Source organism: Melospiza melodia, chromosome 6, assembly GCF_035770615.1.
Source record: "Melospiza melodia melodia isolate bMelMel2 chromosome 6, bMelMel2.pri, whole genome shotgun sequence".
NCBI lineage: Eukaryota > Metazoa > Chordata > Aves > Passeriformes > Passerellidae > Melospiza > Melospiza melodia.
In genome coordinates, this window is record NC_086199.1 from 17,571,415 (window position 1) to 17,587,522 (window position 16,108).

General features: G+C 46.8%; 1 protein-coding gene across 8 annotated transcripts in view; it reads left to right on the forward strand.

The window, feature by feature from the left end:
* FOXN3 (forkhead box N3) overlaps positions 1-16,108 on the forward strand; it is a 205,247-nt gene that overhangs the window by 64,645 nt on the left and 124,494 nt on the right. For 6 of the 8 annotated variants that reach the window (XM_063160132.1, XM_063160136.1, XM_063160135.1 and 3 more), the window contains exons 1-2: positions 7,711-7,821; positions 10,426-10,982. In XM_063160132.1, coding sequence (XP_063016202.1) covers positions 10,440-10,982 — 543 coding nt within the window. In that variant the 5' untranslated portion in view covers positions 7,711-7,821; positions 10,426-10,439. Of the gene's footprint in view, positions 1-7,710; positions 7,822-10,425; positions 10,983-16,108 lie in introns of those variants that run through there. The other 2 variants (XM_063160133.1, XM_063160134.1) reach the window with 1 other exon arrangement.

The following is a 16,108-nucleotide window of genomic DNA, read 5'->3' on the forward strand; positions in this document are numbered from 1 at the left end:
TGATATGGAATAAGTAAAATAAGCTCTACTTGTATACAAGCAATAAAAGTGACTTTTCTCCTCAGATGTTCTTACAAATTTTGTTACAGTGTTCTTGATTTTGGCTGTGATGGAGCTAATTTTCTTCCTGGTACCTGATACAATGCTGTGGTTTGGATTTATTATGAGAATGACATTGGTAACATGCTGCTGGTTTACTTGTTGCTGTGCAGTGCTCAGCCTGAGTCAAGGGCTTTTCAGTTTCCCATGCTCTGCCAGCCAGCAGGTGCACAAGGAGCCGGGAGAGAGCACGGCCAGGACAGCTGACTGCAACTGGCCAAAGGGATATTCCATATCAAAGAGCATCGTGCCCAGTAGATAAACTGGGGGAGTTGGCTGGGAAGGGCTGATCACTGCAGGGGTATGGGCTGGGCATCACTCAGCAGGTGGTGAGCAATTGTATTGTGTATCATTTTTGTGTCCATCTGGGGATTTATTTCTCTCTCTCTCCCCCTCTCATATCTTCCTTTTCACTACTACTATTAATGTAATATTGAACATTATTTGTTAAGCTGTTCTTAACTCACAGGTTTTACCTTTTTGTGATTCTCCTTCCCATCCCACCAGGGGTGGGAGGAGTAAGTGCATGCATAGTACTTAGTTGCTGGCTGAGATTAAACCACAACATAGCCATAACATTTTTTTGTCCTTGAAAAGCTTATGGAAGTGCTAAACTGTGCTGGAACTGGCTGAACCTAGGAAAAGGGATTAACTATCAATGTTTACAAGACTGCAGATATACAGAGAAAAATATTCCCAAGATTATTTCATAGTGCTTCAGCAGCTGAGACCTACCCCATCCTTGTGACATCCCTGTGAGAAACCTGTGGAATGTGAAATTTGCCTGCAAAAAGTCTGTGAGGTGCCAGATGCACCATACCTCCTAGATCACTGCAGCTGCTCACTGAAGTTACCTGTTGTCAGAAAGACTGGGGCAGTGCCAAAAGGCCTGGCAGAAATTAATGTCCCAGGGAATAAGTCAGTCCATTATAATAATACACTCTTGTCACCACAGAGAAGCCAAAAGCTGCTTGCAGGGAAACCCACCTCATGTAGCAGCCAGGGGGGTGGTTCTCTGGCCACAGAAGTTGTTGCTGGGATGTGGTACTTGAGCTGTGCTTTTTTTGCTATGCCATGTTTCCTCCTTCCTCCTTTCCTCCCAAAATCTGCTCTGCCTGATGGCTGCTCTCTGGTTCAGCCTTGGAGTCTGCCTCACTTGTGGCTGTGGAGGGGAGCACAGGACAAAACAGAACCTTTCTGCAGATGGTACTGACTCTTTTTAGTCCTTCCACTGCAGTTTCTCATTGCTTTCCATTCCTTGCTCCCTGGCACTTTCGGTGAGCTGCTCTGTAGCACTAAAAACACACCAAGGACAGAAGTCTGCTTGTTCATTTTATGGCACTTTGTGTGTTTCTCACAACCTGCACCCTCTCAGCATCTCTTTGCAGACACAGCTGTAGGTGAGCACAGCCCTGCTTGTGCTTCATCCCTGCACCACCTCATGCAGGCTCTCATAGTTGTCTCTGTGTTGTTGCAATACGGGAATCTGCATATCACAGGATTTCCTCTGGGAACAGTGGTCAAGAACCGTACAGGAAGAGTAGAGCCAAGTAGTGAGTAGAGGAAAGAACCCTGGAATATCCTGTGCTACAAAATGCTGGAAATCAAGCTGGGACTCACACAAGTCTAGTTGTGGCTAGGAAATGCACCTGGCATGAGCAAATGGTCAGAGGAGAATAATTGCCTTCTTACAGCAGTAGTGATGGTAAACTGTGTTTAGTGTCAGTTGCTGAGAACTTCAGCTGATGAGAAGTGAACACGAACTTCACTACCTGTGAAGTCTTGTTGCAAACTTAATTTTGCATGCATAGATACGCAAAAAAAGGGGAAATTATACCCTTTGATGAAGTGAACAGTTTGTATTCAGGAAAGCTGAGGCAGAATTTGAGAAGTTAACTTAAAATACTTTTGTCTTAGTTTTAGAAATTCCACTTGGCAATGCAGTTTGGGAGTTTTATAAAAATTACATGATTTTCAACTGTAGTTTTCCCCAAAACTTCTGATCTTTACTTGTCTGCAGTGTTGGCCGCTGCTTTTCCTCCACACTGCTTTTGAGAACAAAAATACAGTTGATTTCTGGTTCTGCTGATTACTTGTAAGTTTGACTTCAGCTGCCAAGTGTGAATACTGATGTTGAGATAACTCCAGGCCACATCTTGTGGCATTACACTTTTACAACAGATAGCAGAGTTTAAGCACCAAACTCCAGAACACAGTTCCTTCATTTTTGAGCCTCTTTAAACACTGCACCTGTACTAAAAATACTGGCTTGCATTACAGTTAATAAACCAACTGAGTTACTTAGGTGAGTTCAGACCTTTATAGCAGGAGACTCCAGTAAAGATATGTTTATCCCAGCAACATTTTGCTTTCCACTGACTAGGCTGGAAAATAAGCTGCACTTGCAGCTTCCCTTTCCCAGTATAAGCTAGGTCTGTGCTTGGGTCCTTGTATGTTGGGTAATTACGCTGTGAAAGCATCTCTCATATGGACCCATTTGAACAAATATATGTAGAAAAATGAGCATGCATGATGCTGTCCTCCCACCACACTCATGCACAGAAACACAATTGCTGGTAGCTTCTCAGCTGCATATAATTTTAGCACTAAGTATACTCATTTTCCTAGAAACTGCAAGCAAGTGTTACTACAATAACATCACAAATGTGCATACATTAATTTATAAAGGAGCTACTTAATAAAAACTGTGGATTTTATTGGAAGAAATTAATTTTATTTTAGCCTGTGAAACAGATATACCATAGATAGTTTTGTTTGCTCAGACTTCTGACAAAGCTTTGGTGCTCCTTTTCTCACAGATTCAGTTCTGTTTCTGTTGGGTTTTGCCTGCTGGGGAAAATGAGAGCTTAAAGACTAATTAAATTTAAGGTTGGGAAAATGCTTTGTAAATCTGATTCCATGTTCTCGATTGAATGAGCAAAAGATAGATCTGTTGGTAAGCTGGGCCTTCCCTGCATGTGCAGCTTATAGCTTAGTGCTTGCTGAGTGAAGAAATGGGAAGGCATGCTTGCAAAAGCCATGGGACGGGCAGGCAGGGTACAACTGCTCTCAGAGCAGCTGTGAAGCCAGAGTTGCTCTCTTTCAGGGCAGCAGGGCACTGTTTGTCAGCCCATTAGGTGTGTTACCTCTGCACAGGGCAGAGACTCTGGCTGTTCTGGAGCTGTGCCAGGAATTCAGACACTGCTGTGTCTCTGCCCCAAAAGCAGGCATAGTGCAGAAAACAAAACCAGGCTGGTCTGCTGTGGTTAAAAATAAAGAAGTGTTGATACTGCAGGAGAAGAATGCTGAGAACAGGAGTTGTGAAAGCGGAAATGAATAAACACCGTATTCGTGATTTCGTTTTCTAAGTTCCTGAAGGTGTCCAGTGTGCTTGTGCTCTGTACAAGATTAAATCCAGTGCCTCAGAGAAAACAGAAGATTAGAAATATCAAGACTGATGGGGACACAAGCCCCATCAGTCATTCTGCATGGAGGAAGAACTGACACAAAATGAGATGGTCAGTGTACAGGTGCCGGGGCCTGAGCTGTGTCCCACACTGAGGGTCTGATCACAAGAGTCAGCAGCCCTGTCCACATCGCTCTTTGAAAAGTACATTATGACCCTTAAGAATTAGGAGGAGTTTTTTTACAGCTGTGTAATTCTAAATCCTAATAAGCAAGCTTTGCTGGCAAACTTGCAGCAGACTTCAGGGAAGAAATCTGACTCTGTAGAGAGAATAAACATTGACAAGGACACCAGTCAATAAAGACATGGTAATTGGAGGCCAAGTTAGGAAGAGGGGCTTAAAGGTGAGGATAAATAGTGCAGGACTGTTGAAGTGTGGCAGGTGAGGCCAGAAGGCAGAAAGTAGAAGTATTTAATAAGGTTATGTGACATGGTGTCCTGCTTTTGGCCGAGACAGTGGTGCTGTATTTTTGGATTCAGTATGAGAATTAAGTTGATATCACACTGTTGTTTCAGTTGTTGCTGTGCAGTGCTTGCCCTAAGTCAAGGACTTTTCAGTTTCCTGTGCTCTGACAGTGAGCAGTGCACAAGAAGCCAGGAGGGAGCATGGCCAGGACAGGGGACCTGAACTGGCCAAAGGAATTTTCCATACCACAGAGCATCATGCCCAGTATATAAACTGTGGGGGAATTGATCAGGAGGGGCCAGTTACTTCTTAGGTATGAACAGGCATCTGTCAGCAGGTGGTGAGCAATTGTATTGTGCATTATTTGTTCCTCTTGGATGTTATTTCTCTTTCTGTCTCTTACTACTACTATCATCATCTTATATTTTTTTTAAATATGAAAAAATTATGAAACTATTCATGTCTTAACCCCTGAGTTAAGGGTTCGTGGGTTTTTTTTTGTTTTTTTTTTAATTCTGAATCCTCTCCTCACTGTGTGTGTGGCAGGGGGAGCAAGCGACTGTGTGGTATTTAGTTTCTGTCTGGGGTTAAACCATGACACATGGTCATAATACTAGCAAAGAGAGATGTTCCCAGCAGAAGGAGATTGAGGGGGGAAGATGAGCCTGTGAGCCCATGACCCTTGCTGTGCCTGTGTGCTCGATGGCTTGTGGGAAATTTTCAGGGATTCCAATCTAGAGGAGGATAAGAGATAAAGGAGTATAGAGAGATGGCTGGAAATCCTCATTAAATAAGATACTGCAACATCTGCAGTTGGTATTCTGAAATCTGAGTGGAAAGATTAGACTGTTGTGTATTAGCCCACAAGGCTAAAGTGCAGCTCTGCACTGTTGGAACTTCTAATCAGCCTTCAGTACGGCAAGTACTTTGGTCTTGATGTACAAACAGTTTCATCTGTCAGTGTTGCAAATCTTATGCTGAATGAATTAGTATTATTGCTGTCTCAGAAATGGGGAAATCAACACCCTAATAAATGTGGGGGGTTGCCTGAGATTACAGTGAGTATTTAGTTACTCGATGGCCATACATTAGTAGTTCTGCTGCTGCTCTGGTCTCTAAGCCAGCAGTTAATGTTCTTTCATTGGAGCTGCATGAGACTGCGTGCTCCTTTCTTAAGTTAGTAGCATTAGGTATTCCAGCAAAGAGTCAGAAACTGGGGAGCAGTCATCCTAAGAGGCAAGATAGTAGTGTTTACATTGTTGCTGGTATTCTTGCGCTGTGCAAGTCGCAGCTGCACTTGCAGTGGAGCTCAGGGGTGAGTGGGAGCAGCGAGAGGCTGCCCCACGCTGCTGCCTCTGACGGGCACTCGGCGGGAGCAGCGTCTGGCAGCCCTCCCACCCAGCCTGCCCCTGCTCTCCCAGCCTCCTCTGCCACCTGCTGCTGGCCCCTGGGCTGGATCATGCCGCCTTTGCTGTCCCCACAGCAAATGTCTCACAGGGCCCTTCAGTGCAATCTCTAGGTTGCACTCTGGGGAAATTCCTACCTACCGTGGAAAAACCAGAAAACTGAAACTGATCATATTCCACCAATATTCATGGGGAATTTGGCCACTAATTCTGAACAGAACTGAGCTGAATAGGATGCATACATAATGTATTCAGGGTATAATTTTCTTTCCATACTACCCTGCATCTCATGAGGCTTCCCCCTTCTCACTTCAGAAATACTTCTCATTAGCTGAATTCTTCTTGGTAGTCTTTCAAGACACTTGACTTTTGCAAGTGATAATAAATGCAATAAATCTCCTTGCTTGCCAATAAAGAGGCATGTTGATTCACTCAGAAAAATGTCTGAAGCATTTGGAGTAAGTTCAGGTGGGTGGAGTTATGACTTGATAATTTAGTTTGGGTTTGAAACCAAACGGCCATGAGATAAGAACGGTGTAAACTAATGGTCTTGCTGGCTCCTGGAGTGTTAGGGCTGTTGGAGTCACAGGGCAGGATTGCCAGTGGGTAATGATGATACTCTGCTGCCTGATAGGTATTCTTCCCATTCTGCAATTCAGCTGCTGGTGTGTCTTCTTGGAAATATGCAAGAATGTGAAATAGCAGTTCACTGGGTAGGGGAGGGAAAGCTATCGGCAAAAGAAGTCTTAGCTAGTTATGATAGGAATTTCTAGTTCCAGAGAATCAATGAAATGCTTCTTATCCCTGCACTTTGAGAATGAGGTGCTTGCCACTCTTATCTAAAACTGGGAATTTCGTGAGTGTTAAATAGATTAAAGGAGGTAATCCATCCATTGGGAAACAATGCAGAATTCCCTAAAGGTCTTGAGGCAGCTGTTCCAACTTTTCTAAATAAAACAGCTAAAATGTTTTCCTTCCTAGCTTAGTGACAATTTCTGTGTCCGAGGGGACTGCACTGGGAAGGATACCTGTATTTCTGACTTAAGTTTATGTTGTGTATACATTTCTGCAGCAGGCATTTTCTATAGTGAAAGGAGAATTTATTCTATAGTATGCTAAATCTTCAAGCGTTGTTTACCCAGAAAGGAAAATGTTTGATTTTGGACCGGCTATGAAACAGTTCCATGTACTTGTTTTGCTGGTAGACAGCCATACTTTAATTTTGTGCTGCAAATCACTGAAGCTACTTGAGATCTGGCATATAATGTATAGTAGACTGTACGTTCAGCTAGTGCTGTCTAGACTGGACAACTTCTTTATTTTTAAATCAAGTTAGTTCCCTTCAATTAATTCAACTGATGGCAAGGAGTTTTTTACTCAAGTTAATACTAGTTATGTCAGGGTATGATAGCAAAGGAGAAAATGCACCATATTTCCTAATCGAGTCAAGCCTTCTTTTAAAGCAGATTTCCTTCAGGAAATATCCCCCCCCTTCCGTCGGCAGTAACTGCAGATTCCCGCAGCACGGTTCTGTACGGTGCACCGCACAGCACGGCAGTGGCCGGAGCCAGCAGCAGAGCGGCCGGGCGGGATCGGCGCCGGTCGCTGCCCGCGCACCCCGCAGGGCCCGGCTCCGGCTGGCACAGCGGGGCAGGTGCCTGGCTCCGGCCGGGCTCGTGTGCGCCGCCGGGCCGCAGCTTCGCCCGTTCGGCAGGAATTGCCTGCCCACCGGGAGGGTGTTCAGAGATGCCTCCCCGGTTCCTCTTGCGGGAGAGGCAGAAGCAGGGCTCCGCTATGCTAAGCCGTGGGCTCCTGGGGCTCGTCGGTGCCTCCGGTGTAGACCGCGTTTCAGTCGGGGTCGGCCTGGCCGGGCGGGGGGAAAGGAGACTCGCACAAGTGGGAGCGCCGCGGCTGCCGGTTCTCGGCGCACCGGGACTCCCGAGCGCCTCCCGCCCGACCTCGGACACCCGCCCGCCGCCGGCCAGCGCCGCCGGCCCGGCACGACCCGGACGCCGGGCGGGGGCCGGGGTGGGCGAGCGGCCTGCGGGGGACACGGCCGGGTCCCCGCCGCCGGCCGGCAGCAACCGCCGCCCTCCCCCACCGCCGACGGCCCTCCCTTCCGCGGCTTCTCCCGTCGCGGCTGGCCCAGCCCACGTTTTCCCTCTCTCCCCTCCCTCCGTGGTCATGTGTCGCCTTTTTTGTTTGCAGTGGAAACAATTTCTCGCTCTCGGGCTCGCACCGAGGCGGACCGCTGCCCGTCGGGAGCGCGGGGCGGGCGCGGGGCAGTCGGGCCCCATGCAGGCGGCGGAGCCCCTTGCGCCGGGACCCCCGCGGCACCCCCGGGGCTCGGGCTGAGGCGGGGGCGCGCCATGCCCGGCTCCGTCAGATGAAACTTTGTGCCACTGCCATGAAGGGACCGCGGTGAAACCGCCGCCCCCCGCCAGGTAAGTTGCCGCTGCTGTTGTTGTTGTTGGCGGGGGTTGCGCGGGCCGGCCGCGGACAGCGGCGCGGTGCAGTCCCGCCCGGCTCGGCCCGGCCCCGCGCCACAACTTGGTCGGGAGTTGGTGCGCGGCCCGGCGTGCGCGCCGCCGTGACCCCGCCGAGCCCGGCCGTGCCCGCGCCGCGGGGCCGCGCCCGGCCCGAGCTCGTCCCGCCGGGTCTCGGCGGCGCCCGTGCCGGGACCTCGGGGCACGCGCGCACACGTGCGGCGGGGCGCGCGGGGCCGCGCGGGCCGGTGACACCTGGCCGGCATTGGCGGGGTGCGCGGCGCGCGCCGCCCGGCCCGAGCAGCCCCGGTCGCCTGGCAACGGCATTGATTGGCTGCGGCCCCGGCCAATGGGCGGCCGCCCCCCCTCGCGGCGGGCGCGGTGGGAGCGCGGGCGGGGGACCCGCCCCGGTGCGCCCCCCTCCGGCCGCGGCGCGCGCGCGTGCGGGGCGCGTCCGCCGGAACCGCCGCGGGTTAAGCGCGTTCGTCCGCCTGAAACGGGGGCTCGCCGTGACCGCCGCTCTTTTGTCTGCCGGTGGGGCGCCGCTGCAGCTGCCACGGGCCTCGCTGGCAGGCCCCCCCAATCCCCCCCGTTGTGGCCCCAGTCGGGCCCCGCCGCCGCGGGGGCTGCCCCGGGACCCCGCCCGCCCGTCCGCGGCGGCCCCGCTGCGGCCCCGCTGCGAGCCGCTCTTGAGCCGGGCGCCGCCGGACTTCCCTGCCGGCTCTCCGTGCCGGCCCGAGGGGACTCCGCGGGGCCGCGGCCGCCCGGTCACCCCCGCTGCCTGAAGCGGGGAGAGAGAGAGAGACGGGAAAAAAAATCATGAAGTGATACGGCCCTTTGGGAGGATACTGGCAAATAAGGAAATTAAACAGAAAGAGAGCAGCGTGTTGTCATAGCAACAGTGCAATTAAATTACTTTACTGTCAGCCATCATATAATTTTCCTGTTTAGAAGCTCATGGGACGGAACTTCCATTTGGAGTCAAAGTTAAGCGTGCGGCTTAGGTAGGCAATGCCCGTGCCCCTGGACGCTGGCGATTCCCTTGTTTACCTCTGGTTGCACTGGGTGCAGATTTGAAAACTAGGAAGTGGGGCCGACGCAAGTTCGGCCTCCTGGTGTTTACATCTGCATCGGTATTTTTTCCTTTTCCACATACTTACTCAAGTAAAACTGCACATTTTCACTGAAGATGTTGAGTGTATTGATGTGCTTCCCTGCAGAAAAGTTCTGTGTGTTTCATTTTTAATAACTATCTGCTTTGGTGTAACTTCATGATAGAAAGACAAAAAGAACTTCAAAGTTTTCGGTTTTGCCCATTTATGACAGCTAAATTAAAGTCCATTATTTCTCTTTCCCATAATGGCTGCATTGCTCTGTTTGTCCCTGCAGACAGCCAGTTCATTCTGTTGTTACCTGTAGCTTTTTTTAGCTTTCATTTACGGTATTGACTCCGTGACTGCATGGCTTCAGGTAACTGCTGGGGTTATGTTTTAGGTACAGGGAATCATTTTGTTCTTGTTCAGTGTTTGTGCAGAACGTTTTGTCCATTTAAATTCTGTTTTTAACTCTGTCCAGTTTTTGTTCCACTTCTGTTCACATGTCCAAGAGCTAATTCCTGGCAGTTTGACTGTTTGTAGAAGCTAAGGGAGCCTGTCTCCTGCTTCTGCAGTAGAATTGTTGGGCTTGTCTGCTTCTCTGGAATTGGGCAAGGGCCCAGCTTCGCTTTGCATGGGAAGTGCTCGGGACATTCCAAATATTGGTGTCACAGGTGTCCCCCCAGGGCCTGCTGGTGCAGCACCCTCAGCAGCCCACCCCGCCTCTCACAGGCCACTGCTGACCATCAGGGGGGTCTTTCTGACTCTTGTTTTTTTCTATTGTGTTTGAAATAGGTCAGCTTACGTTAAAATCTTCTCTGTTTACATACATTTTTAAAGTGCTCTATTGCTCTGGCACTTGCTTCCCCATTTTTTGGCCCTGGGCCCAAAAATACCGGGTGTTGCTTTCCCTCCTACTTTCTCCCGACCTTGCTGGTTTTTAAGTTACACTCTCATTTCTGAGTTTTGGTGCAGCCAAGTCAGTATGGATGTTTGTCTGCCTATGCTTTTAGCCAGCATGATTTTAATCATGGTGCTGTTGTATTGTCCTCAAATGTGAAACAGCTGAAATTAATCTGAAGCAACTGGCCATAAGTCACTCTTATTATTTTTTAATTCACATCCTTATTAAAGTGATACAGTTGGGGTATTCAATGGTTTGAAAACGCTCCTTCCTCTTTAAAGAGACATGGTTTGGAATTTCCTCTGTGGGGCTTCATGTGAATGCAGAACTGAGGTGTATCTGGATTATCATCTCATAACATCAACTGAAAATTCTTCCCTGTACTGACTTTCGATAATTTTATTCAACAGTTGTGGATGAGTGTTATGGGAAACTGTCACGTTTAATACAGATGGCAAAAGGCCAAGCGACCAGTTAGGGAAAAGCTGTCAAATTGTTACACAGGAACTTTTTATGAGCTAACTTTTCTCTCTTTCTCTCTTTTCTTTGGATTCACTCTCCCAGGAGCTGCTGTCTAAATGGGTCCAGTCATGCCTCCCAGTAAGAAGCCAGAGGGCTCAGGAATTAGTGTTCCCAGTGGATTGAGCCAGCGTTATCAAGATAGTGATTTATCAAAGGCACTTCATGATGACGAGGACCTAGATTTCTCTTTGCCTGCCATCAGATTAGATAAAGGGGCCATGGAAGATGAAGAACTAACTAATTTGAACTGGTTACATGAGAGCAAGAACTTGCTGAAAAGCTTTGGGGACTCGGTGTTAAGGAGTGTTAGCCCTGTGCAAGACATCGGTGATGACACGCCGCCGTCTCCTGCCCACTCTGACATGCCCTACGATGCCAAGCAGAACCCCAACTGCAAACCTCCCTATTCCTTTAGCTGCCTCATATTTATGGCCATTGAGGATTCGCCAACCAAAAGACTGCCTGTAAAGGATATATACAACTGGATTTTGGAACACTTTCCGTATTTTGCAAATGCACCCACTGGATGGAAAAATTCTGTGCGACATAATCTGTCCTTGAATAAGTGTTTTAAGAAAGTGGACAAAGACCGAAGTCAGGTGAGTTTGGAACTATGGGAATCTCTCTGGCTCTGAAAGTATTCACCTGCTAATCCCCCAATATGTCCTTAACAACAGAGTATAGAATGTGATACCCTGTGTCTGGTAATGTAGTTGATTAAGTTCAGAGGGCCAGCATTTCTTTTGCATTGCTCATTCTGATTTTATTAAATTCATTGTCTAGACATCTGTAAGGAAGTGTTCAGTGTGTGTGTGTGTGTTTTTCCCCCCAGCTGGTGTCTTCATGCATAGTGGTTAAATATTGTTTTTAGTTATCATGCTGTGGTAATGGTTTCCAGCTATACTAGATGAATGTAATCATGTTATAAATAGGCTGCTTGCTGTTCTTGGCTTATACAAATGTATAGTGGAAGGGTATGCCTTATGTAAGAGTGTATTGCTATTGCCCTGGTCTGTGTTGTAATCCAAAAAAACATTTCTTTCTTTATACGAGGAGGGTAATGGTGATGAGGCTTTGTTCCATTTCAGGAGAGTTTTCGAGAAACTCTTCAAAGAGCAGAGGCAGGTCTGGCATCAGAGGTGAAGGTTGCCATTCACCAAAATCCCTTGGTGTTCTTTGGGCTGATGTAACTTCTGCAGCTGGTGCAGAGCAGAAGCCCTGGAGCACATCTTTGCCTTTGGATCTCGGTTGTTGTTTCCCGGCTTCGCTGCTGATTCCCCATCAGCATCTGCAGGAAGAGGCTGTGTGCAAGGGAGTGGGAAAGTGAGCAGAGCAGTGTGGGCAGTCCCTTGCATCGCCTTCTACTCTGTCGGTCTGCCTGGGAGCAGGAATCAGTTTCCAAAGGGGACCTTCTCAAGAAGCAGTGGACTGGATGAATCTTTGGCAAAGTATGAGTATCCTGATAAAAATACCGGCTTGCAGATTAATTTCAGAGGCCTTCTCACAGGTTAGGGAAATAAGTAGCAGGTAAAATCATATAACTCATGGTCTGTCTCTAAAATTGGCTGAAGATCAGAAAGTGAACGCTTCACCCTGGCAGAAACAATAGATGCACTCAGCTTTTGTATTTCAGTGAGTTAAATGCTGTGATTGTCATGTAACTTGTTACCCTGAAACTCGACTTCTCTTGGTGGTGCTGTTCTCCCTATTTTGTGTGCAATTTAACTTGAAAAGGTCTGGAATAGAAGCTCAAGTAACTCTAGAGGAAGAGTCATGCACTATCCCAAACTAACAACTTTTCATTTTAGATGAGTTAACTTTCTTTTCTACAGAGCTTTCATTTTTAAAGGATTGACATGCCTATCTTTTTTTCTTTCTTTTTAAAAAGTATTGTTACCTAGAATCCACTGTTCCCATATTACTGATCACACGCTGTATATTTGTATTCTTTATCAATTAACTGCTGTGAAAGCTCATGTGTGAAATAAAAAAAAAAATCTGTTCCTGAACTGGACCTTTTTTGGTGTAAGCCAAAGTCTTAAATTCTGGTTGGGACATGAGACTGTAATAACAATGCCACAACAGACTTTTACAGCCCTGTTGCAGACTGTATGAAATCTTCATACAATGCATTTAAAAAAACACCAAAATAAGGTAACTAGCAAGGCATGTGTTTAACTCAGCCGTTTGTGTTTTGTTCTGACCCTCTTCCTCTGTTTACAAGTTGACTATTTAGATTTCAGCTTCCTTCCTATGCGGAACTTGTCTTCATGTGTATCTGTCAAATATCCGGCCATTCACTGAGCTCATCTGAGCAATACCGCGCTGCACTGCTGCCCCGTGGGGACGTGCTGCAGCACAATGCATGACTGGTCACCTGCCTCTCAAATTCCTCATTACAGCCATGCTTGCAGTGCCAGACAGCAAGGTGGGGTGGGAGGCCTTGCCTGTATGAATCACAAGGTGGAGTTTTATTGATTCCAGGAAAGTCACAGATTTTGAGAAAGAATTTCTTCTACTTCCTGAAGATGCTAATAACTGCAGGTAGCCAGCTTTGAGGTGAATGAAAAGGGAATCTCAAACGTAAAATGCACCACAGTAGATCATTCAAGTCTCCTGCTGAGTTTTTCTTGGTGTCCTGGCCAAGGGATGTGGCAGACAGAGTCCTGAGTGCAGAATTGGCCCTGGGTCAGAGTCTGAATCAGGTGCTTGACAGCTAATTGCGGACTTGGAAAGCAGTAAATGTCAGCTGATGGCTTTGAAAATTCCTTCGTGTGTGTGCACACACACTTGGGCTTGGTTTGGTACCTGCAGCAAATATCTCTGCTGTTCAGAAGAAAGGTGTCCATCTAGGAGGTTCTCTGGTTTTGGTATGGGGCAGGGGAAAGGGGGGCTTTCATCTGTAAGGAATCATTTTATGCTACTTCTTGCAGACAGCTTTTGCAAATTGCATGGTTGGGGTCTGCCTGTTTTACTGGTTTTACATGGAAAAAAACAATATTTAGGAAATGGCATGTTCTGAAATGCTAACAAGATGGGCTCTGAAACATATACAGTATGGGGAAAGGAATTAGTGCTGGGAATTGCAGGCATTTGCTGGTTGATGTGCGTTGACACATTGTGAAAAGCTAGAAGCTTTTCCTCTCATAATTGTGCTTTCCAGTGTTTGTTTATGTAGCCTTTCAGTAATCATTTTTCTAAAAAAAGTTCTGCTGAACACTTAATTCTTTTTTGAACTCCCTCCGTATAGTAGTTTTCTCAGTCTTGAGTTTCACTAGTTTATATTCATGGGGCTAAATATGAATCTAGTAGTCTGCAGCTTTTTCTGCCTGCATGTGAATGCTTGAATTTCTTGATGTGAGATCATTGTAATGGAGAGGGGAAAAAGAAAGGACAGGATTAATCACTTTTTTTTGACTTGTCCTGTCCTGGTGGTGCTTTTAGGTCGGGTGTGGAATGTGGAAGAGAGGATTTGTTTTTACATTGCTGCTATTCCACATCAGCTGCAGTGCCATCAGGCTTACCTGGCAAACCAAAAGCCTGCCTGTTCATGGGACTGCAATGAGGCTGATCTGGATTGAGGCAGAGAGCTGGGCTGAAGAAGGGAAAATGCTGAGCCCTTGATTGTACAAACCCCTTTGCATTGAGCTCAGCAGTTTAATAATAGTTGGCCAGAGTATGAAGTTAGCACATGATGGGGAGTTGATGTGGAGTTCCCTGGCTTTGTTTATACTGCCAGACCTGTGAATTCGCTTGTTCAGATTAATCCTGTTGTGAACGTACAGATCTAAATGTCCTGTAGTCCGTGTCCCACTTAGTAGAGCCCGTTAGTCCATGACTTCCCTACCATCTGGTCCTTGGCTATAGAGAGGAATTTTTCTTGTATATGTGTCTCCATGGCAACGAGTTTGCAGTTGATATGGAAAGTAAGCAGTTGCCCTAGCAACGGAGTTACTGATGTGGCAGCTTCTCTGCTTGCAGGGAAAGGGCTAAGCTAGTTCAGCCCCATTATGTAGGTTTGCTGTGATTATAGCTATGCCCACTAGTGCTGCTCGAGCTAAGGGGAGGCTGAAAAATTTTGTAACAAGCCCTATTTCTGCCTCCCTTGAAAATCTGATTTATTCGTACAGGGATTCCTGCTTTGAACAAAGGCTGGTAGGATTGTCTTTCCAGGGTGTGTGATGTGTATGTGCCTTTTATGAATTCAAACTTCCTCAGTCATCGTTATCAGATAAGGGGAAATGATGTTTGACCTCGCTGGTTTTGCTGCAGTATTTTTGTCTCAGTGAACAGTCCACGGTTATAAAGGTTGGAGCTTTTGTCCCCATGTTTCTCTCTGCTATTCTGCTGGTTTTTCCCTGGTCTCTGCTTCTTTGGGCACCAATCCTATCCTCTTTGTGTCTGCTCTGCATTGTCTGAGATAGGGAAGCATACACATGCTGTGTGCATGCTGAAGAAATTCAAGTATCTGAAAGGTTTATTTGGCACTTATGCTGAGGGATGTCTTAATAAAAATGTAATGAGGGTAAAGGATATGTTTATGGGGATGGGAGAAGAAAATTCTCCTGGCTTGATGTGGAAGTTATTCTTAGAAGTATGTGGTCCATAACTGGGTCACGGAGATCCAGCCAGGCTCCTCCTCCGTCTGGAGCAGGCTCTGGGATCTGAGGACTCCTGAGTGGTCCTCGAGCTTTGCAAGAGCTGATGTCCAACCTGTCCCTGTCTAGTGCACTGTCTCTCATAAGTGCTCTGCCAGGGCATCTTGAGAGGGGCTGTGGGAAACCCTTTGGGCACGGGAGACTTTTCAGGAGTGCCTCCTGCAAATGTCTTTCCTCTGATGTGATGATGTCTGGGCTTTTGACAGTTAAAATCCTGTGCAAAGATCAGTGCTAGCTGGAGTGAGAGGAGAAGGATCCTGCTTGTTCTTTGTTAGCATCTCCTGATCCAATCTGCATATGCACAAAGGTGAGGGAGACAGGACCCTGTCCTCCCTTTTTTAATGTTGCCGAGGTTTCCTGAGAAAGTTCAGTTTCTCACTGGGGATAGGAAATAATGTCCTCTGTTTTTAATGTTATCACCTAGACTGATCCAAATAACAGATTTGTCAGAATTTCACTGCATTTATAACATCTGGGGAAGCTAAAGGGAAAAAATACCAAAAATCAAACCAAACAAAATGACCCCTTAGATTCATGTTAAAGGCTTTATGTGACATGGACTCCATCAAAAAAATTAATTTCCTAAATAAACTGGTGCAACTGTTAATTTAATTATTAAAAGGGTGTTTTGTGGTTTTAAACTAGTTTAACTTAAAATGCATTTTCTTATACTGTTGTCTGTCCTATGAAAAAGCTCTCAAATATCAGAAATTTTCTCCTCAAATTTATGTGCAGAGAAACAAGGGTCATCTCTTTCTGGAAAAATCATAAAAATCCCTAAAACTATAATGTAAATGGAGTTGCATTAGATATTAGACAATTTATGGAGAACTTTTCTTGAACCCTTTTGGTTTTATTTTTGAATTGCAAACCCGAGAATTATACAGAATATTTAAATAATAGATTTCCTAAAGCTGTGCATGGAAGTAACACTCTTCATTTCACTGGCTTCCAGCTGCTTGACTTAAGATCAGAGCTCTTTCCACAGGAATCTGCCTGAATTAACTGTTTTAGAGCTGTACAAAGCACAAGGAGTTATTGTCAAGTAATGACAGGAGAGCTGGCAA